The 23,248-nt window shown below is 49.6% G+C and overlaps 1 protein-coding gene across 1 annotated transcript in view; it reads left to right on the plus strand.

Moving 5' to 3' along the window:
- The window catches only part of WNT9A (Wnt family member 9A), a 66,966-nt gene that overhangs the window by 34,614 nt on the left and 9,104 nt on the right, over nucleotides 1-23,248 (plus strand). Inside the window, exons 2-3 of the mRNA XM_071456338.1 lie at nucleotides 8,317-8,576; nucleotides 15,183-15,445. Coding sequence (XP_071312439.1) covers nucleotides 8,317-8,576; nucleotides 15,183-15,445 — 523 coding nt within the window. The remainder of the gene's footprint in view (nucleotides 1-8,316; nucleotides 8,577-15,182; nucleotides 15,446-23,248) is intronic.

Consider the following 23,248-nt stretch of genomic DNA (forward strand, 5'->3'; position numbering starts at 1 on the left):
CCCCGAGAGCTGCCCAGGGAGGTGGTGGAGTCCCCATCCCTGGGTGTGTTTAACAAAGCCTGGATGTGGCACTGGGGGCCAGGGTTTGGTTGAGCTGTTGGGGCTGGGTTGGACTCGATGACCTTGAAGGTCTCTTCCAGCCTGGTCATTCTGGGAATTCTGTGTCTCCAGTAGCCTCTGTGTTGGGGCTGTGACTCCTGTAGAAGCTGCAACTGAGATTTGGGGACTGCTGGCTAAGGAGGAAGTGACATTTGAGAGGTTGTCACCTAAAGAAAGCTCTGGCCACGCTGTTGAGAGGAAGATAAGGATCAAAACAGCCATTGAGGCGCAATTGTGATGGGAATTTCTGTGCTCTTTGCTGGAGTTTATAATTGCTTTATTTCGTGGTCTCCCACAGCCAGGCCCCATTGTTTGGGGACAATGACAGGGAGAGGTGAGCCCAGGGCAGAGCTGGCTGGGAATGGACCTGAGGGAGGAGAACTGGCACGGCCATGAGGGACGGTGGAACTCGCAAAGATGAGTTTTAGCAAAGCTGGGTTCGGTTCCTGGCTGGGGTTCAGCTCTGTCCTGTAAAGGCCTGTGTGGTTTGGATTCCCTCAGGCTGGGAGTAACGCTTTTCCTCCTGTCACCTTCCTCGACCCTCGCAATGTCGCAGCATCTTGTCAGGGGATCACTGGGAAAATTACACCGGGAAAGGGGTGAGGTGGAAGTGGGGAATTCTGACAGAACAACCTTTGTGGACACTTGCTGAGATTTCATTTTGGAAGCCTGAGGTTTGGAGAATCCATAACCTTATTTTTATGGATTAACCTTATTTTAATCTAAGGAGATCTGGGATATTTTAGAGTTCACGTGGACACTTAAAACTGTAAACATTTAAAAGCCCGAACAGTGCAGAATGTGGTGGTTGAGCCTTCCATGTCCAGCTCTTCCAAATATCAAATCTTCACTACTTACCTTGAAATTCAGATTATTTTCTTGGACTTCTGGGTTTTTATACTTCAAATATTCCATAGCCTTTGTGGGAGGATGAGTGTGATAAATCAATTTAGGAAAGATTCACGGAGTAGGAATGTGATGAAAGGAGAGAAAGAGAGCAACTGGAGGTTATTTGGTACAAAATAAAATAATATAGGCCTGGTATTCAGCATAACTCAGACTCCTTGAGCTATGCAATCATTAATTTAGGTGTTGTGGTGAAGACTCGTGGTCAAGCTGTCAATTTTCCAGAAGATTTTTTAATTATGAAAGGAAAAGTGGTGGAAAGAGAAGAAAAAGGGCTGAAAATGTGGCAATTCCACAGGAAAAAATTAGTGTGGAAAGTGGAATTAGAATTAATCCAGTCATTGTACTGATGGACCAAAGAGAAATTTCCTAATCCAGGAGGAAGTGGGGTAGGAATGCAGAATTTCAGCAGCCCTGTCATTCCAGGTGGGAGCAGCAGAGGAAACAGCTCCAGTGGCACTTGCAAAGGAAACTCTGGAGCACCTCAAAACTGAGGGTGCCCTCACAGGTCTGTGTAGGTGCCTTAAATCTGCCTCATCCTGCTCCAATCCCCGGCAGGAAAGTCCCCACTTCAACAAGGGAAAATCCAGGGGCACTGATGGAAGTGTGAGCTGATGAGGCCATAAAATCTCTTGACCCCTGAGATGAGTGGGAAGCAGGATCTGTCTTGAGTTGCCTCTTGGAAGGTCAGTAATTCCATGATGTCACAGATAAAACCTGGCCTGTGTAGTAGAGCCAGGGCTCTGCTTGGGATCTCTCCCAAATCCTTGGGTGATTGAACTCCAGGAAAAAAAAAAAAAGTAATTAGCAATGTTTGAGATGAAGTTCACGACCAAGGAAGTGACAGGAATAGAGTGTGTGCAAACCAGATGGGTCTTGCTTTTTACATCAATTCATGATAAATATGGAAAGTGGAACTAGAATTAATCCAGGCATTGTACAGATGGACCGAAGAGAAATTTCCTAACAGAGGAGGAAGTGGGATGGAAATGCAGAATTTCAGCAGCCCTGTCATTGCAGGTGGACACAGCAGAGCAAACAGCTCATCTTGGATCCCAGCTCCAGTGGCACTTGATTTAATTATAAACCTTCTGATTTCCTGGCTTCAGACTGGTGGAACTGGAATGGGAATAGCACAAAGGATGCTGCAATGGTTCCTCTCAGGGTGCTGGGGCAGCCAGGTCCTTCCTGATTTTTGGATCTTGCACTCAGAGCAGAAATTGGAGAAGATTAGGTCAAAACCCACAGAATATCCTGAGTTGGAAGGGACCCACAAGGTGCAAAATTCTGCAGCAGAAATTTAGAATCCTGAATTCTATGAGCAGTCTCTTGACTCTGGAGGTTGATGTTGCTCTCAGAGTCAAATTCCAGAGGGGTAAATCTTCCTGGGTTGTGTGCAATGAGCTGTTTGCTCTCTCTCCAGGTTCCTGGTGGACACACACACAGAACCCTTTGGAATCTTGGAATCTAGCTTAAAACAGTTTGGCTTAGAACAGCTGGTTCTCAGCTTAGAACCAGCTAAGTTTGGCTTAGATGGTCTTGGCTTTAAGACCATCCAGTTCCTACCTTTTTCCACTTAGAGGTGTCCACTCCATCTCCCACTCAGCCCCTTCTTGGAGCAAAATTACACAATCACAGGGTTCTGGCTGGCACTTTAATTGTAACAGCCATGGCTTGGGTGTGTAAAAAACAAAAAAAAAACATAGACACACACAGCCCCTGAAAGATTTCCTTGGCAGGAACAGCTTGGCCTTTGTGAGGAGCTGAGAAAGCGTCCGACTGACACCGTTGCCTTACAGGACCTCGCTCAGCTGAGGTTGCATAAAAGGGCTTTATGGGATTAGAAGGGCTCCATGCAGCAGCGTGTCAGGTGGGGCAGCTCTCCCTGCCTCTGCCTGGCCTTTGTTATTGATGCCACGCTCTGCAAAGTGCCACCTCACCCCTGTCCCCAGGGCCTCTGGAATGTGCGTGCGGAGCCGAGGGCCCCCGAAGGGAAAACGTGTGTGTGGGTCTGTGTGTGTGGCTTCTGCTCTTCACCTGGCAGGGTTTCTGTGTGCTGGTCAGGGAAAACCCCTTTTCCCCCTCAATTTACTCCTTGGCTTGTTCCAGGGGTGCTTCTGAGTAGTAATGGGTGCATCTCTGTAAATCGTGGTGTCACCCAGGTTGTTCTTCTACCAGATGTGGGAGAGTTGTGGCACTGTGAAGAACCTTGAATCCCATTTCCTGCCATCTGCTGGTTTCTGGATCTTTAGTTTGTGTGTGTTTAGGTGACTTTTGTCACTTAAACACCATTGCTATCAGCCAGTTTTCTGGCCAGTTGATCTGTGAGAAACTGGACTTTGAAATATCCCAAAGCCAAGCTTCTGCTCTTCACCTGGCAGGGTTTCTACATGCTGGTCAGGGAAAACCCCTTTTCCCCCTCAATTTACTCCTTGGCTTGTTCCAGGGGTGCTTCTGAGCAGCAATGCAGGCAGTGATGGGATCTCTGTTCATTGTGGTTTTACATGGGTTGTTCTTCTGCCAGTAGTGGCACTGTGAAGCACCATGAATCCCATTTCCTGACATCTGCTGGTCCCTGGATCTTTATTTTGTGTGTTTAGGTGACTTTTGTCACCTAAACACCATTGCTATCAGCCAGTTTTCTGGCCAGTTGGATCTGTGAGAAACTGGACTTTGAAATATCCCAAAACCAAGCTTCTGCTCTTCATCTGGCAGGGTTTCTGTGTGCTGGTGAGGGAAAACCCCTTTTCCCCCTCATTTTAGTCCTTGGCTTGTTCCAGGAATGCTTCTGAGTAGTAATGGGTGGATCTCTGTAAATCGTGGTGTCACCCAGGTTGTTCTTCTGCCAGTTGTGGCACTGTGAATCTCTATGAATCCCATTTCCTGCCATCTGCTGGTCTCTGGATCTTTATTTTGTGTGTGTTTAGGTGACTTTTGTTGGAGATACACACCATTGCTATCAGCCAGTTTAGGAAGGCTGATCTGTGGGAAAGTGTAATTTAAAGTATCCCAAAGCCAAGCAGCTGAGGGGGAAAGGTGGGAAGAGGGTGGGAATCACCAATTGCTCTGCAGAATTCTTGGCTGCAGCATCAATTCACATCTCCCTCCTCACTCCAAGAGAATCTGCTACAGCATCCTTGGAGCTTTTTCCCAGACCATTTAGGTGAACAACCCCTGCTCAGCTGGAAAGAAAAAAATGGGGAGAGGGAGCTTGGGAAATGTTTGGATGCCTCCCTCCCTCTGCTTTGCCAGGTGAGGGACTCTGGTGCCAGCCATCAAAGTTTGCAGGAGTGAATCTTTAGGGTACCAGGAAAGCCAGGAATTAACGTCCTGGAGATCTTGTTACAGATCTTTGCTGCAGTGGAGCTCAGGCTGAGGCACCTCTCTCCTGAATGAGCCTCCTGGGAGCTTTGGCTGAGTTTTGGGAGGCACCAGGGCTGGGTGATGTCCTCTTCTCCTTGGGGAGGAGCTGGGACAGGCCAGGAATGAAAGGGTTAAAATATGCTTCAAACAGACCTTGCTGTTTGGCCTTTCAGATTTTACAACAACAACAACAACAACAACAACAACAATAATAAATTATTATATATTATATATTATATATTATATGTTATTATATTATTATAATATAATAATAAAGACAATATAAAATTATATAAATATATTATATAATAATATAATAATAGATACAATATTATTCTAGATTATTATTATTATTATTATTATTATTATTATTATTATTATTATTATTATTATTATTATTATTATTTTGGGGGGAGCAAAACTTGAGGGAAGATATTTTTCCATGTTTCCCACCAGTCCCTCTGTGCTTTTATCACTGCAGGGTTTTTCTGGAGATATCAACACCTTTGAGTGTAACTGAAGGAGAACATTTTCCTGCCCACCTTTGTCTTAAAAGTCCCACCTCAGCCATTTTTGCTCCCTCCCTGAGATATATCTGATATTAAATCACCTCATCAATGCCTCAGTAATGACTGGATCTGTACTGGATGTGCCTGGCTGGGACTCAGGGCAGGATTTTGTGCCCATTGTGCACCAAGGTTTGGGAGTTAAAGCATCCTGAGCCCCTGTGCTGCTGGCAGGATGCATCCCATTAATTAGAGAGAAATACTCATTAAAACCAGCAAATCACTGCTCCTGTCTTGGGTTTTTAGTGGTTGAAATGGCTTTTGAGGTATTAAAGAGTCTTTTTTTCTAGCCCTGCATCTGAAGAAGTTGAGATGCTTTGGTTTTTAAGGTTGTTTATTTATTTTTTTATCTATTACATTTTTTTCTGACTCGCTGGGGTTTGTTTGGTGGGTCTGTTTGTGGCACACTGACTGTCTTTGGGGTGGTGTTAGTTTTTTATACTAAGAACTATGTGTACTTTATTTGCAATAATTTAAAAATACTTATCACTTATGTTAGACAGTCTGTCTCTAATTTAGAAGTGTCACTATTAGAGCAGAAGATGGAGGACAAGAATAATAAGAAGAAGGACAGGACACACTTAGATCTCTCTATCTTGCTTTTTGAAGTTTTATTCTAAATCTTTAAAATCCTACTTTTTTCACTTTGTGACAAATTAACTGTCATTCTGCTTAAACTCTTGTGGCTTGTACATCTTCACACAAAGCTGGCAATTTTCTCTGTGGGCTAAAATCTCTTTTTAACCTCTTTGCCAGGGTCTTGAGCCTTCCAGGGCAGTCAGGGGAATGCCCTGGGTTCCCACACTCCTGCAGGACAGGTGGGGCTTTAAGGGGTTTCCAGCATTTCAGCAAATTGGGTGAAGGAGCTCCTTTCTCATTCCCATCACCCCATTTTTCCCAGTGCCATTAATTAGAGAGAAATACTCATTAAAACCAGCCAATCACTGCTCCTGCAGGACGGGTGGGGCTTTAAGGGGTTTCCAGCATCTCAGCAAAGAGGGGTGAGGGAGCTCCCTTCCCATTGCCATCACCCCATTTTTCCCAGTGCTCCTGCAGCACTGGAGATGTCCCAGCAGCACTGGAGATGTGCCCAACCTTCCCCAGTGCAGGACTGCAGCATTCCAGTGTGTTCCCAGCCCTGGATTCCCAGATTTTCCCAGCCATCTTTTCCTTTCTGGCTGTGGAATGTGTCTGCAGGTGCTGTGTGAGCCATTCCTCCCATTGCCATCACCCCATTTTTCCCAGTGCTCCTGCAGCACTGGAGATGTCCCCAACCTTCCCCAGTGCAGGACTGCAACATTCCAGCGTGTTCCCAGCTCTGGATTCCCAGATTTTCCCAGCCATTTTTTTCATTTCTGGCTGTGGAATGTGTCTGCAGGTGCTGTGTGAGCCCTGGTGGTGCTTCCCATGGACTGTGGGACTGGCACCTGGCCGGAGCAGGGCACAGCCAGCACTGTGGGGCACAGCAGCCTGGCCAGCAGAGCTCTCCTGAGCCCAGCAGATGTTCCTGCAGCCTCCCTGCTCCTGGGGACCATGCCAGCCTGGTCCTTTGCCAGCAGCTGTCACTTGACACCAGGAACAGTCCCCTGGCATCTTTTGTTGCCCACTGTTGAGTCAAGAACCTTGTGCTGGTGGAGGGAGGGGACGAGGCAAAGGGACATGAATTTCTTGGGGTTATGGGATTTTTTTTTTTAGGTTTTGAGCTTGTTCTGTCCTGTAAAAGCTTTTGGCAGCATCTCCTGGGAAGTGTGTCCTGCTCTCCAGCCTCGGGCTGTGGCTTGCTGGGTTTTGTGTCAGGATCTCCTCTGCTGAGGGCAGGGTGGCTTTCTGTGCATTCTCAGGGTGTCTCTTGGGCTCTGATGGGACAAATCATCCTCTGTGCCTTCCCCAGCTGGGTTCTGGCTCTGCTTGGTGTGCTAAAATGATTTTTTGTTTATGCCCAGGACAGTGACAGTGGTGTTCATGTATTTTTGCCAGTTCCCCAAGTTCATGCAGTGAGGCACCTGAAATGATTTCTTTCCACTTTCAGTTTTAAACACAGTCCTGTGGTGGAGGTGGCCAAGGGTTTATGCCCAAACAAGCTCTGTGAGATCTGCTAGGGAGCATAAATCCAAATATTTCCTCTTAGCTTTTTCCTGCTGCCACCTTGCACACACACTGCGAGGAGCCTCACTGTAAATCAAATCCACAGGGATGCTCAGCCAGGAGATCCTGATCCCGCCAGTGACCCCATTTCTATCACTGCATTTCATGGAATCCCAGAATGGTTTGGGTTGGAAGGACCCTAAAGACCATCTAGATCCAAGCCCCTGCCCTGGCTGGGGATGCACTCACTAGATCAGCGTCCAGCCTGGCCTTGGACACTTCCAGGGATGGTGCAACCACAGCCTCTCTAAGCAGCCTGTGCCAGGGCCTCACCACCTTCATGGGGGAGAATTTCTGAGCTGGGGGTGCTCAGCCTGGAGCAAAGGAGACTCAGGGCTGCCCCCATCACTCTCTGCAGCTCCTGAAAGGGGCCTGTGCTCAGCTGGGCCTGGGCTCTTTCTGCAGCAGCACTGACACAACCAGAGCACACAGCCTCAAGGGAAATACAGGCTGGAAATTAGGAAAAAGTTTTTCACAGAAAGAGTGATAAAGTTCTGGAATGGCTGCCCAGGGAGGTGGTGGAGTCCCCATGCCTGGTTGTATTTAACTGGCTAGGGTGTTGGGTGATTGGTTCAGGGGCCAGGGCCCCACCCGCAACTATCTCCCGTTGGCTATTTACTATTGTCAGTCTTCAATGTATCTTCTGTACCCCTCTCCTGATTTGTTGTTCCAAATCCCGCCCTTTCCCTATATAACCTGAGGCTTTTCCCTGCCTTGGGCTCCGACTTCAGCTCCCCGTCGGCCCGTGATGTTAAATTCATGCAGCAGAGGCCCTCAAACTCCTCACAATGATGGTTGTGCAGGAGCAGCATTTAACAAAGCCTGTATGTGGCACTGGGTGCCAGGGTTGAGTTGAGCTGTTGGGGCTGGGTTGGACTCGATGGTCTTGAAGGTCTCTTCCAACCTTGTGTGATTCTGTGATTCTGTAATAAAGTAGGGATTTATTAAAAAGCCTCAATGATGGTCTTGAAGGTCTCTTCCAGCCTGGTCATTGTGGCAGTTCTGGGAATTCTGTGGAAGGAAGGGGCTTTAATGGCAGGGCAGAAGCACTGGCCAGAGCACACAGGTCTCCTCCCCGTGCCCAGCCAAGGCTGCAGCAGGAGTGTCCCCAGCCCAAAAGGTCTCTCTTAACCCATCTCTGCTTTGCTGTCTCTGCCAGCCTTGTGATTCTGTGAACCCTTGCAGCAATTTTTTGTTTCCCCTGCCCTCACCATGGTGTCCCTGTGTTTCTCTGCAGGCTGACGGGGAACGAACCCCTGACCATCCTCCCTCTGACCTCAGAAATGGAGGAGGCGGCCGTCAAGGCCCACTACAAGGTGTGTGACCGCCTGAAGCTGGAGAAGAAGCAGCGCCGGATGTGCCGGCGCGACCCCGGCGTGGCCGAAACGCTGATGGAGGCCATCAGCATGAGCGCCCTGGAGTGCCAGTACCAGTTCCGCTTCGAGCGCTGGAACTGCACCCTGGAGGGCCGCTACCGCGCCAGCCTGCTCAAGAGAGGTGGGGCTGGGGGCGTCTGGGGTGTCCTCAGGGGAGGGGAGTCTGGGGGATTGGGGGGGTCCTCAGGGGAGGGGAGTCTGGGGCCACCTCAAGAGAAATGAGTCTGAGGGGGCCTCCTCAAGGGAGGTCTGGAGGGGAGGCCTCTTCAAGAGAGGTGTGTTTGGGGCCTCCTCAAGGGAGGGGAGTCTGGGGGTCTGGGGGCTCCTGAAGAGAAATGAATCTTGGGGCTCCTCAAGGGATGTGAGTCTGGGGTTGTGAGGGGTTTCCTCAAGGGAGGTGAATCTGGGGGCCTTCAGGGGGCTCCTAAAGAGAAATGAGTCTGGGGGGCTCCTCAAGGGAGGCGAGTCTGGGGGGCTCCTCAAGACAGGTGAGTCTGGAGGGCTCCTCAAGGCAGGTGAGTCTGGGGGGATTCAGGAGGCTCCTAAAGAGAAATGAGTCTGGGTGCTCATCAAGGGAGGTGAGTCTGGGGGGTCTTCAAGGGAGGTGAGTCTGGGGGGGTCTCAGGGGTCTCCTCATGAGAAGTGAGACTGGGGGCTCCTCAAGGGAGGGGAGTCTGGGGGGGTCTCTGGGGGCTCCTAAAGAGAAATGAGTCTGAGGGGTCTCCTCAAGAGAAGTGAGCCTGAGGGGTTCCTCAAGAGAGGGGGGTCTGGGGGGGCCTCCTCAAGAGAAATGATTCTGGGGGGCTCCTCAAGAGAGGGGGGTTTGGGGGGCCTCCTCAAGAGAAATGATTCTGGGGGGCTCCTCAAGAGAGGTGAGTCTGGGGGGGCTTCAGGGCCTCCTCAAGAGAAATGAATCTGGGGGGCTTCCTGAAGGGAGGTGAGTCTGGGGGGTTCTGGAAGAGAGGTGAGGCTGGGGGTCTTCTCAAGAAAGGTGAGTCTGGGGCTGCTCAAGAGAGATCTGGAGGGGAGGCCTCCTCAAGAAAGGTGAGTCTGGGAGACTCCTCATGGAGGTGAGTCTGGGGGATGAGTCTGTGGGGCCTCCTCAAGGGAGGTGAGTCTGGGGGATGTCAAGGTCTCCTCAAGAGAGGGGAGTCTGGGGGGCTCCTCAAGGGAGGTGAGTCTGGGGAGTCTTGGGGGTCTTCTCAAGACAGGTGAGTCTGAGGGGTCTCGGGGCTCTCTGCTCTCATCTCCTGCCCTGATGGCCAATCTGGGCCATCCTTTGCTGGTGGTTCTTCCCCTGAGGTCCACCAAGAGCTCTGTGCAAGGCCTGAGCTCATCCCTGGAAGTGCAGGGCAGGCAGAGAATGTGCTAATGGGGGTAATTTATGGGCTTGCCCTCTCTGCTTCCCACTGCTGGCCCTGGCTGCTCCCCTTGGAGGCTGGAGGTGTTTGTGCAGGTCTCTGCAGTTCCATTTTCTGCCCATTTCTGCTGGAAACTGAGCTGCTGCTGGAGGAGAGCATTGGGAAGCTCTCAGAGCTGTCCCCTCTTTCTTTATTATTTCTCCTGTTTATTTCTCCTATTTATTTCTCCTGTTTATCATTGCCAGTCTCTCAGGAAAGAAGTTGAGAACATGCCTTTTTTAAGGAAATAAGGCAAACCAGACTGTTCTGTGCTGTCCTGTTAGAGGGGACAAGGGAAGCCCTGTCACAGTGCAGGGCAAAAGTGGCTGTGTGCTGTTACTGCCATGGATGTGAGCAGTGAGTAATTAATTCACCTCTTCCCAGCAGCTCAGGTGGAGATGGCCAGAAATTAGGATTATTGGAGGAGAAAGTGATATTTTTAGTTCTTTTCTTTGTACCACCACATATAATCCAGTTTCTTCCACCCTCCCAGTAAAATCCAGTTGTTATTTCCAGGCTGCAGCACCATTTTACAGACAGCATTCGAGGGGCTCCAGGGCTTTGGTGACTTCCAGAAAACCCCACGCTCAGCAATGGGCCTGGACCTGGAAAAGCCAGGGTGTGAAAGGCTTTAAAGATAAGAGCAGAGGTTTGCAGGGCTAATTAGTGAGGAGGAGTAATTCAGAAGCACCGGGGCTTAACTAATGCACTGTCACTGACTGGTGGAAACAAGGAAAGTCCTTATGAAACCCAAGAGGTCCGGGCCAGAGCTGCAAGACATTTAAAAATATCCCTGCATGCCAGAGGAGTCCCTGGATTAGTGGTGCCTTGGGGAAGCCAAGCACTTTCTCATGCTGACACCTGGAGGCCACAGCTCGTTCCTTCAGACCTGCCTGTCCCCTGGGCAGGGCAGCCTGGAGTTAAAACCCCACAGAGACCCCCCCATCTCAGCCCTTGTCAGGGATCTGGGTGATAAATGAGAGCTCTGAGGGCTGCGGGGCTCTGCTGCTGTCTCATTCTGCCGTGGTTTATATCCCTGCAGCATCTCTGCCCTGCCCCGCTGCTGTAAATCCTTCAGGTGGTGTTCCTGAGCAGTAACACAGTGCTCTGTAAATCTTCCTCCTCCTCCTCCTCCTCCTCCTCTGCGGGAGCTGCTGGTTCCTGGCTCAGCATTGCAGCAAGTGGTACCCCAGGGCAAAGGCTGGCATGTATCACCCACTAGGACACAGCTTTCCAAATCCATCACTGAGGGCTTGTTTCTCCTCCTCGTCCAGGGAGAAAGGAAAAAAAGGGGAAAAAAACCACACTTTTTTCACTTAAAAGCAGAAACTTTTTTTACACTTTGGTCACCAGACCAGCCCTGGCTGCTGGTTTGCAGCTTGGGCTGATGCAGCCCCCGTTTCTTAAAATAACAGGGGATTGTTTAAGGGACTCGTTATCCTCTTTGGATACTCGTGCACAATTTTGGAAATGGCTGAAACTGGATAGCCAGGCCCGGCAGACTGTCAATGCACCGGGGCTTAGAATGCCTGCATTGATTTAAAGCTCATTATCTTGTTACAAAATATCTTGGTGCAATCAAATAGTGCGTGGTGGAGATGGCTTTAAAATCTGGCCAGAGCCAAATGTCACATGGAGCTCGTTGGGAGCTGTGAGATGATCCCCGTGCTGATGGGCACAGGGAATCTGGGAAGCTCTCAGTGCTGGAGAAGGGGAGGAGTGGAGAGAAAGCTGGTGCAAGGGGAGAAGCTGGCAGATGAGCTGCTCCTGCTGGCTTTCTGTCAGGTCTGGAATGCGTCGTGGTCGCACGGCGCTGACTTTCTGCTGGGATTCCACAACTGCTCTGGATTCAGCAGGGTGGAGAGCTGGGCTGCCCAGTTCAGCAGTTCAGGCTGGTGGCTGGGAGCTGAGTGTGCAAGGCCAGCTTGGATGGGGTTTGGAGCGACCTGGCATAGTGGGAGGTGTCCCTGCCCAGGACAGGATGGATCTCAGTGTCCCTTCCAACCCAAACCACAGGCTCAGAGCTCCAGGGCAGGGTTTGCACACCCCATCCCAATGAGGATTCTCTGTTTGACATTGGTGCCTCTTCATTCTGTCTAGCTGGGCAAGAATTCTCCAATCCAGGAGCACAGCTCTCTTTGGTAGTGGCATCCCTCTGGCAGGCATGTGGGCAGTCTGACCTGGGGTGTAACCTAGAAAAAATCCAAAGTATTTTAGTGAAAAATCATGGTTACAAAGAATGAGAGATGCTTAGAAGGCTGATGGCTGGTAGTTAAGTGTGCAAGGCCAGCTTGGATGGGCTTTGAGGTGACCTGGGATAGTGGGAGGTGTCCCTGCCCAGGACAGGATGGATCTCAGGGTCCCTCCAACCCAAACCATGCCATGATTGCAGGCTCAGAGCTCCAGGTCAGGGTTTGCACACCCCATGCCAATGAGGATTCTCTGTTTGACACTGGTGCCTCTTCATTCTGTCTAGCTGGGCAAGAATTCTCCAATCCAGGAGCACAGCTCTCTTTGGTAGTGGCATCCCTCTGGCAGGCATGTGGGCAGTCTGACCTGGGGTGTAACCTAGAAAAAATCCAAAGTATTTTAGTGAAAAATCATGGTTACAAAGAATGAGAGATGCTTAGAAGGCTGATGGCTGGTAGTTAAGTGTGCAAGGCCAGCTTGGATGGGCTTTGAGGTGACCTGGGATAGTGGGAGGTGTCCCTGCCCAGGACAGGATGGATCTCAGGGTCCCTCCAACCCAAACCATGCCATGATTGCAGGCTCAGAGCTCCAGGTCAGGGTTTGCACACCCCATGCCAATGAGGATTCTCTGTTTGACACTGGTGCCTCTTCATTCTGTCTAGCTGGGCAAGAATTCTCCAATCCAGGAGCACAGCTCTCTTTGGTAGTGGCATCCCTCTGGCAGGCATGTGGGCAGTCTGACCTGGGGTGTAACCTAGAAAAACCAAAGGATTTTAGTGAAAAATCATAGTTTACAAAGGATGAGAGATGCTTAGAAGGCATTTTCTACCCAGGGGAGTCATCTGGGTACCCATGAGTTTTTGTTGTTGTGTGAATTGAGAATTCTCTCACTACCTCCAATGGAGTATTTGCAGTGCTGCAGGTGTTTCTGGGCTGTCAGAATATTAAAATAACAAAATTTGTTATTTTAACCCTCACCACTCTTTGCGGTGTCCTCAGTGAGTGTAGAGCTGAATCTTCTTTATTTTAGTGTCGTTTCTTGTGAGGAAAAGGTTCCTGTTCTCCTTTTCCAGGTGAGGAGTAGAATGATTGGATAATTCCTACCACAGTCTGGGAGGAAGTGGAACCTCAGAACCCTTGGAAGGACCAAGCCTCAGTCTCCTGGGGTGGATTTTCCTCAGTCTTCCTGCTCCTGGGAGTGTTTTGGGAAGGCAGACTCTGGGAATGGACACATGAGTTTGCTTGGAGTGTCATAAACCTCCCAAGGAACAGTTCCAAAAATGACCTGGCAGTGTCTCTGCATGTCCTTGGTTGACACACCAGCTCACAGATATATCCACTACTGTCACCATCCACTTGTGTTATTTTTGAGTGGGGGATTTCTTGAGTCCCATCCAAAGCTGTTCTGGAATTGCATCTCAAATATGCAGTCGTTTACAGCTTCCATAGCTGGGGAATGGGCAGCTATAAATACTGCCATGTTTGCTTTTTATTTCTGGCTTTTATAATTTGGATTGAAACCGTGGCTCCCTCTGGGTGTCATTTGCCTGTTGGGAGTGTGGATGCTGTCACATCCCTGTAGGTGAGTGTGGAGGTGTAAAGAAAGGCCGTGCATGGGAGGTTTGAGGTGTAAACTGGGTTTTTTTGAGTGAGGTGCTGTGTTAGGTGACACATCTCCTGCTTCCCAGCCCTCAGGTGTCATCTGTCAACAATTCTGCCAGTCTGGAGTAGGACCCAGTGATTCAGGAGGAGAGGGAAGAGTGAGGAGGACTGGAAGCCTCTGCTGGGCTCCTGCAGTTTGGTGTCCCCTTAGTAGCAGCAGTGGTACCTCCATGTCCTGTCCAACACTTCATGGAGTCAAAGCTTTGGCTTTGAGGGGACCTTAAAGCTCATCCAGTTCCACCCCCTGCCATGGGGAGGGACACATTCCAGTAGACCAGGTTGCTCCAGGCCCTGCCCAGCCTGGTCTTGGATGCTTCCAAGGATGGGGCAACTCTTGCTTAACTCTTTCCATTTTCAGGCAGAGACTGTGAGTGACACAGAGTGACAGCCACCGAGCTGGCCAGATTCCATGTGTGTTCCTGAATCCTTGTGCCACCTCTGTCCGTCATTCCTTGCCCTCCCCCGTGCCCTCTCCACCATCAGTGATGCAAATAGAGCTTCCCATGCTGTGAGGGAGTCAGGAGGGCACAGCCCAGGCTTTTCCCAGAGGTGCCCAGCAGTGCCACAGGAGGAACAGGCAGGAACGGGTGCCCAGGGAATTCTACCTGAACTTGAGGAAGAACTTCTTTCCTGGGCAGTGACTGAACACTGGTGTGGAGTCTCCCTCACTGGAGATATTCCAGAGCAGTCTGGATGTAATCCTGAGCCCTGTGCTGTGGGATGGCCCTGTTGGAGCAGGGAGGTGCCACCAGGTGCCCCACCATGGTCCCTTCTGTCACCGGCTGGGGGCTGTGTACAAATCACGAACAGGACGGGGCTGCTGTGGAACGTGCCTTGAGCTGTTTTATTTTCCAGCATCAGTCTCATTCCTTGATTATGACAATGGGAAGATGCCACCAGCTCACATCCCAAGCAGCAGACCAAGAACTTAATGATACAACTCACTTTTTAAGTTTTTTGACCAATCACACAAAGCAAAAGCACATTGACAGTAGTTCCATCCAACCACTGTAAGCACAGGTACCTTTGGTTAACCAGTGCTTGCTTATTTCAAATACAATACCTGCTGGTAAGCCTTAAAACACGATGCACAGAGCTCCATTATTAAGCTTCAAACTTCCTAATATCTCGCTAGATAAACTTTTCTGCAGCTTAGAGAGTTATTCTAGACAAGCATTAATACACAGACCGTTGTTCTATTTGTCTTTGCTTTTCTACAGTTTAAATAATTTTTCTGCTGACCTATCTCATGGCTGCTGCTTAGCTCCAATCACAGTTCTACTGCCTCTGAGGTCTGCTTTTTGCAGCTTTCCCAAAACCCTCTGATTTTGTGAATTCCCACACCTTCCAACCTTACCACTCTCTTACTCCATGACGCAACTCACGCTCTTCTCCCGATAGGTTTTACCTCCATTTCCTGGGTGTTTTTCCTTTCTTTAAGCTGAAATTAGAGCCTGTCCCTGCTGTCCCTGCAGGTTTCAAGGAGACAGCCTTCCTGTACGCCATCTCCTCGGCAGGGCTGACCCACGCCATGGCCAAGGCGTGCAGCGCGGGGCGCATGGAGCGCTGCACCTGCGACGAGGCCCCCGACCTGGAGAACAGGGAGGCCTGGCAGTGGGGAGGCTGTGGGGACAACCTCAAGTACAGCAACAAGTTCGTCAAGGAGTTCCTGGGGAGGAAGCCCAACAAGGACCTGCGAGCCAGGGTGGACTTCCACAACAACCTGGTGGGCATGAAGGTGCGTTGAAGGCGCCGCGGGGTGGTGGTGGTGGTGGGGGAGGTCAGGCTGCTGTGGGGTTTTGGGGGGAATGATGCTGGTTTTGGGTGTGGAATAGGAGTGTTGGAGGTGAAATGGATGGAGTGGTGCTCCTTCTGGAGGAGAGAAGGCTGAGCTGTGGGATCATGCCCTGGTTTTCACTGTGCAAAACCGTCAGAGAGAGACCAGAGGGAAATAAATGGGACTGGCCAGGTTTAGGAAGTATGAGGCGGAGACAAAGATTGCTGGTTTCCCACAGGAAGGAGAGGGTTTCACACCACAAAGGGATGGAAAGACAGGTTTCTCAGGCTTACATGAGGCAGAACATGGAGGAAAGGTTTTATGCTGCTACAACATGTCCTTGAGGGACGCTTCTCTTGCAGCAGTTCAGTAGAGCACAGAGAGTGTAGTATCTCCTTGGCCAGGTTTCTTTAAAACTGGCTGGAGAAACAGCTGGCAGGGAACCAGGGTGGAGAGATTAATTTCTGGCTGACCTCAGACCTAATGGTCCCTTCAGTTTTGCCTTCTGGCAGAAACCTTCTGTGTCACCTAGAGCACAGAAACCTCCTGTGTCACCTAGAGCGGGAGACGGTGCTTGGTTGTAGAGTCCCTTTTTTCTTTTCCCATCTTTATCCTCTCTTCCTGCTCTTTACACCTCCTCTGAGGCTGCCTAGGGGCCTCCCTGCAGGACTGCCAGAGTTCAGGAAGCATTTGGACAATGCTCTGGGGCACATGGTGTGATTTTTGAGTTTGTCCCATGCAGGGCTGGGATTTGGACTCGATGATCCCTGTGGGTCCCTTTCCAGCTCAGCATTTTCCGTGACAGATGTAAAGGACAAAGTGTCTGTGAGTGCTGGGTCATCCCAGCACGGGGAAAAGGAAGAGGCTTTCCACCTTCTCCCATAAAATGCTTGGCTGTACCTAGCCTAGAGTTGCTCCAACACGAAAATCCCTCAGATTGGCCAGCACAGGTGCTTAGGATCAGTGTTTCATTGCACCAACCTCCAAGGGGGACATACTGCAAGGCCAGAAATAGCCCTCGAGCCTTGTTATTGTCTGTGTGATTGGATGCAGGCTTGGGGCTGGGATGGGGGACCTGGGTCTCCAGTTTCCCAGGCAAATGCAGCCCAGCCAGTTGTGCATTCTAGGAATGGCCACCCCAGCTCAGTTGTTGCTGTGTCTATGTATAAAATGTCATTCCTCGCAACGGAATTGGGGCATCGGGGAATGCCACCAGCCAGGGCTGGCCAGCAGAGAGTCTCCCCCTCTCCCCACTACCAGATGCTCCTAGACAGCGCTGAGATCAGGATTAGAAATATCCTGGATTTAGCTGGTGTCTGGTTTTGGCTGACAGCTTTCCTGCTCTGGATTAAAGGGCTCAGTGTCTCTGAACTCCTGTGGCAGCTCTTTGACGTGTCAAACAGGCTTTGCAGGGAACTTGTCTCAACCCTGGTGTTGGTTGCTCTGTCCCATCTTTTGCAGTTGAGTGTGTAGCAGATGGGATGGCAGTGGAGAAGGCGGCCCTTGGAGGCTGTGTTTCCATGCTGGATGTTTCTGTGAGATGTCCTGGCTCTCCTCTCATTGTCCTTCCATTCCCATCTTTTGCAGTTGAGCGTGTAGCAGATGGGATAGCAGTGGAGAAGGTGGCCCTTGAAAGCTGTGTTTCCATGCTGGATGTTTCTGTGAGATGTCCTGGCTCTCCTCTCATTCCAGAGTCACACAATACAGTCTCATCAAAACCTCCAAGGATGAGACTTTGGCTGCCACTGGCACATCCTTGTAGCTCCAGGGATATCCACCAACAGTGGCAGGGCTAAAAACCTCCCAGATGGGTTTGGCCCAACTCCCAGTGTTCCCAACCCCAGGAGCTGCAGTCAGGATGTCCATATGGCTGAGGCCACTCTTGGATTTAGGATTTGTGTCCTTAATTATCATCTGTGCTCTGCACTGCACGACTCTGAGCTAAACAAACTCCAAGGATGAGCGGGAGAGGTTGAACATTCCCCTCCGTGTCCTGATCCTTGCGAGTTAGCTCCCAGGGGAAGATGCAGGACTCTCCAGCATCCTCTGCCTCCACTCCCCTTGGCACAGTGGGACTGTGGCCACTGGCAGTGGTTTCTCAGTGTGGTATCTGCAGCTGAACAGCTGAGTAACAGTTGTGACGGTTGTCCAGACACCCAGAGCCCTCCTGGCAACCCAAGTCACAGACCTCTGCTGCAGGTCAGTGATCCACTGCTCCTATTTTTGTCCACCCACAACGTCCCTGTCGAGTTGGGATTGCTGTGTGACAGCTTTCCTTTGCCTGTTTGCAGCAGCAGTTGAAATGATTTCTCTGTTTGTGCTGCTGGATATAATAATTCATCGGGCCGTGGCGTGGTTGAAAGCCAAGCCAAGCAGCCCAGCAGGCTCACAGCTCCACCATGGAGCCAGGCAGAGAGGGAGGGAATGTTGAGGAGGAAGCTTTCAGGAGGGTGGTGGTGGAAGATCAGGAGAACACATCTGTACGGTTGGGATACGTGGCCCTAAACCCCTGGCACAATTCAGTGTCACTAAGATGATGATCAGAGATAAGGACCCAGGCTGGCTTTGTGACTACAAAGTCAAAACTTGCAGTGCTTGGTTCAGATTCCAGAATATTGAAACCAGTTTGACCCTCTTGATGTGGTGGATGGATTATCTTTGGCACTGCTTGCTCTCAGGTGTGGATTAATACCAGGTTTGATCTCTGTTCCTCCTCCTGTTCCCACTGCAAGTGCAGGGATGAGAGGATGGAGGCTGAGGGCACTACTGCATTCCTTGCTGAGTTTGTGGATATTTTCCTTGAGGAAGGTAGTGAGTTAAAGACGATTCTCAGCACATTTTCTGTGCCTTTAAAGAAGCTGCCCACCAACCAACTCCTGCCATAAAGACTTTGCCACTATCAAGCAGGGTTTGCTCACCCAGTGACTGCAGCAGTCTGAAACCCCTTTGGACTCACCTAGTGTAGTTATTGGAACAATAACCAATCTAGATTTGATTTTGGGTGGATCAGAGGCAGTAGAGGGGTGCAGACAGCCTTGATTTTTGTGCCATTTTGGAGCTGAGCAGTTTGGAGCTGGAGTTCTTGCAGCGTGTGGATGTGTGTGTTCACTGAGGGAGTGGAGAAGTCTCTATGAGTGATACAGCACAAGCTTGGTGGTCTCTCACTGATTCTTTACGTGTCATTTCTCCCATCTAATTACTCCCCACCATGGCAAAACATACAAATAGTCCCTTGAGACCCAGCAAAAAAAAAGGACCTGTGCTGGACTGACTAATTTGGCAAGCAACCCTCTCCCCTCCTGGTCACCACACCAGTTTCTCCATGGTGTCACACCAGCAAACAATCCCTGTATTTCTGCAAGGGTGACATGATCCTATCCCGCCTAGTTTTAGTGTCTCTTGGTAGACGTTCTCATTTAATTATGAATTTACTTCTGCTTTTTTACAACCTTGATGGGCTGCCTGTAATTTTGCTGCCACCAGTGAAATAATCACTGAACATGTTGTGCCCATGGTGGCTCACCAAGTTATATGATATGACCTCAGTGGTTAATGAAAGGGTGAGCTTGTCTAGTGTGAGGATGAGGTAATTAGACCAGGACTTCTCCAGCCTTCTCTTTATTGAAAAGCGGGAGTTCTGAATAGACCACTTATTAAAAAAGCAATTTCCCTTCCTTTGCCAGATCTACTCTCCCTCATTCAGCCATTCTTTCCGAGGGGTCTTGGGTGGAGAGGGTTTTTTGGGGGGAGATGTGTGTGTGGAGGGGATGGGGGAGAAGTCAACTGTATTAAAGCTCCGTGGCCAGCAATGAAGTTTCTGAGTTATATTAAATGAAGCCCAGGCAGCCTTGCTAAAGCTCTCATCTTCTCTCCATCCTCCCCCCTTTTCCCCCTTGTACACACAAGTGCAGCCCTCTTTTGTAACCCATTAATGAAAAGGCGGAATATTAGAGCACTCAATTAGTTCCACTGGGCTTGAGTAAGTGATGTTTTAATTAAATTTGCCCAGTTTCTCAGCCAAGTATCATTAAACATGACTTTCCAACTCCCTCTCTGGAGCGTTGCTAAGTTTCTTAATCCCAGGAGTGCTGACCTCTTCCTGAGGTATGTCTGGTCAAGCATGTCTTACAGATCCAAGGGGCACAATTAAAAGGGGCTGCTGTTACCCTAGGAAAAAAAATTATCATGTTCTCACTGCCTTTTCCCTTCATCCTTCCACAAACCTTTGCCTGAAGTCCATGTATAACCACAGTTGTCTTGAGTGTTTAATACAAAATTATGGGGATGTAGAGATGGAGAAGAAGAAAAGGTCTCTCTTCCAGCAGTTTTCCTGCTTTGAAACTGGTTCCTTTCATGAGGCTTCATTGTTTTTTGCACAAGATGCTTTGGTGTGTGCAGAGCAAGTGTTTCTGAAGGATCACAGAATCCTGGAACGGCTTGGGTTGGAAGGGACCTTAAAGGTCGCCTTGTCCCAAGCCCCTGTCATGGTCCTTGTCACCCTTGTGGGCTTCAAGTCCAGCCCCACCCTGAGACAGCTACACCTGGAACCATCTGGGATGCTCTGGAGAGGATAGTGGGAGGTGCCTGGACTCTCCCTTGCTGTTGACTTGCTTATTTTGGAATTCCATCTGAGGAATGGCTTTTCCCCCCCAGGCAGCACTGGCAGGGATCTCTCTGGAGGGCTGGAGATGCACTCTCCATATCAGGGAGATGTTTGCCCAGCTATCATCTGTCTGAGGAACTTCATGAGCTATCACATAACACGTTATCAGAGCATGCCACCCTCTTCATTTCTGGAGCTCTGTTGGGCAGAGGGGGGAAATTGAGACCCAGAAAGATTAAGTGACTCACTAAAGGTCACACACAGGCGGAGTGAGGCACAACTCTCCCGTTGCAGGGACAGTGTTTACAAGCACTGACCATCCATTCTCACACAGTTCCTGCTCATTAACACAGTTCCAGTCCAACTCCAGCTTTTGCTGCACCCTCATGATGTATAATAATTGCTATTTTGGAGTTTAATCCACTTGGTGCATGCAAAAAACCAAAAGACATAAAGCATCCTTCTTGGCTGTTTTTTAGGGATGTGTTTGCAGTGAGAAATGGGGCATCACATGTTTACCAAGGTACAAATCAAACCCAGCAAATAACAGCCTGAGAAGAGCTCTTAATGTACAGATCAGTTTTCAGGGCCACCACTGGTATTAATTGCTGCAGGTTATGACAGGTAGGAATGCCCAGGCGTGCTCTCTGGATTTTCCACTTCTTTCAGGCTGAGAATGGCTCAGCCAAAGCCTTTCTTAGGCCTGGAAATCAATACTCTGGAAAAAAAATTGCTTGCTGTGTCCCATAAGTGATTGCAGTTGGTTGTTTATGTGGAGCTTTTTTAGCATGGGAAGCATGCTAGGAATACTGAGCATGGGGAAAATACTTCTGAAGTTCTCAGTTTTAAGTAGGGTTATGTTGTTCTATGCTTAAATGTTTGTGTTTTAATACCTATGTCACAGAAATATGAATGTTCCCATTTTTTAAAGAGGGAAGGCTGGTGGGAGGGGAAAACTGTTCTGAAACAGCAGGTTGAGAATAGCCTGAAAAGAAGGGGATTTTTTTAACAAGGTAGAAGAAAAAAGAAAGGACAACTTCTAGCAATCTGTGAAAGTTTTATAGTTCAGCCAGTGGCATTGGCCAGTGTGAAGGGACAAGTCTGGTCCACTGCTTGTGTGTGGGGACCGTGGCTGCTGTCCAAACAAACGTTAATACTTGAGCTGGGAGAATGACTAAGCCTATTTAAATTGGAGAGGGCTCCGTGTACGGGGCGACGGAGGGGATTGGATTTGTGGGGAAGCATCCCAAAGCCCTTCCCAAAGCCAGGCAAGGCTTTTCCCTGGATGAGCTGCCTGCGAGGAGGGTTTGCTGCCTCCTCTCCCCCAAACCATAGCGAATGGTTTGAAGCCCTGGAGCCGCAGCCCAGCCATGACGACAGCGGAGCAATGAGTGCGGAATTCCCACGGCCGGGTGTCCGCCCTGGGCTGCTGCTGCCCAGACAAGAGTTGTCTGAAAAAAAAAAAAAAACCAAAAAAAAAAACCCCACTGCCAGAGCCCCGTGACCCAGCTGGGAATGAATGGGAATCCTGTCCTCGGCGTTTCAGCTAAAACACTGAGAAATTGTGTGTTGCAGCATGTCTGAGACTGATCATGACGGGGGCACTCAGTCTGAGCTTCGCGGCGCACCATTGTTGGGAGGAAGGATTACATGTTGCATAGCAATGCTCTGCTGTGATCCCTTTGCCCCATGTAAAGCCAGTTGGGAAGGCAGTCCAGCAGAGCTATCTGGTTTCCTCCGAGCAGGAAAACCCCAGGAAAAAACGGTTCTGTCTTGCTTTGTGTTTCCCTCATTCTGTGTTGGTCAGTATTGGGTGTTCTCACGGCAAGGTCAGTGGGAATTTGTGTTCCTAAGTCAAGCTAAAAATCCTTATTTTCCTCCCAAACTGTTCTGTTTGATACTGCCATACCAGGTGGTTGTTCAGAGAAGAGTGGGAGGACAGAATTCCCATGTGTGATGCCACCCCTGACCCACCACTTATCTTTGTTTGGCTTTGTTTTCATGGTAGGAGCTCTCTAGAGCACACAGTACAAAAATGATGCTCCTTCTTGCTGCTACTCCTGAGTTACTACAACACTGCTGCTGTCTGGTATCTGTGGAGTTGGGGCCATGGGGAGCATGAAATATTTTGTGCCTTGGATGGAAGCTGAGCCAGTCTGCTTCACATCTGTGACAAAGGTGCAGGTGGCCACCCTTGGTGTGGATGAAGTGATTATTCAGTGGTGAGCTCAGAACAGGTTCAGGTCTGTGTAGGATGGAGGTAAATCAGGCTCTGAACTGTGATGAGCCCTGAAAAGAAAGCAGGAGCTGCTACAGCTCTTGAAATATGATTTTATATGGTAAAACCTTATTCTTCCTCATCTAACCAAGACTTTTTTGGGAAAAAAAAAACCTGTGTTTTTCTATCCTGGAAGAAGGATAGAAGACCTTCAGGTTTGAAAGCATGATCCAGACATTTGTCCTAGGATCCAGCCAGCAAAGCTTTCTCCAAGCAACCTGCTGACTTGGATCAGTCTTGCTCTGCTTCCTGAAGAAATGAGGTGGATTTAAGTGTCTCTGACAGGAGCTTGCAACAAGAGGAGGAAAGGTCGTTGTGGAAGCTGGGGAGCGGGACGGGAACCTGAAGGGCTTTGCCAAGATTCATTTTGGCTCGTGGGTGGCTGGGGCTGCAGGCAGCAGTTCCCCATCACGCAGCGCCTCGAGGAGCTGCAGCGTGACTGACAGCAGCAGGGGAGGCTGCCTGGGCAGGGAATTTTTCTAGGATTTTCACTCTTGCTGCCTCGTAACATTCTTGAGCCCTTCCCGGTCCTTCCAGGAGAAGCTTTACGGGGCGGTTGGGAGGCACCGCGCTTGCACGGCAGCCACAGGAAAATCCACGCTGAATTTCATAAACTGCTGCATTCATGGGGACATGGGCAATGGAAACCTTTCATGCTTTGGTCCAGCAGAGCTGTCCCAGCCACTGCTTAACAAGGAGCTAGAAGCGAGTCAGGAAAATCCACACTGGGGCTCATGTGGAACTTTGTTTGAGCCCAGATGAGAATAAAATTAATCTACCCAAATACACTAATTAGTACCCCTTGAGGGACCTTTATGCTGCTGGAGGGACAGCTGGCGTGAGGAGAATGTTTTAAAGCACCTCAGTTAGTGCTAGGTAGAGA

This window comes from Agelaius tricolor, unplaced genomic scaffold (assembly GCF_023055355.1).
Source record: "Agelaius tricolor isolate 1412-34295 unplaced genomic scaffold, bAgeTri1.0.p SCAF_58, whole genome shotgun sequence".
Lineage (NCBI taxonomy): Eukaryota > Metazoa > Chordata > Aves > Passeriformes > Icteridae > Agelaius > Agelaius tricolor.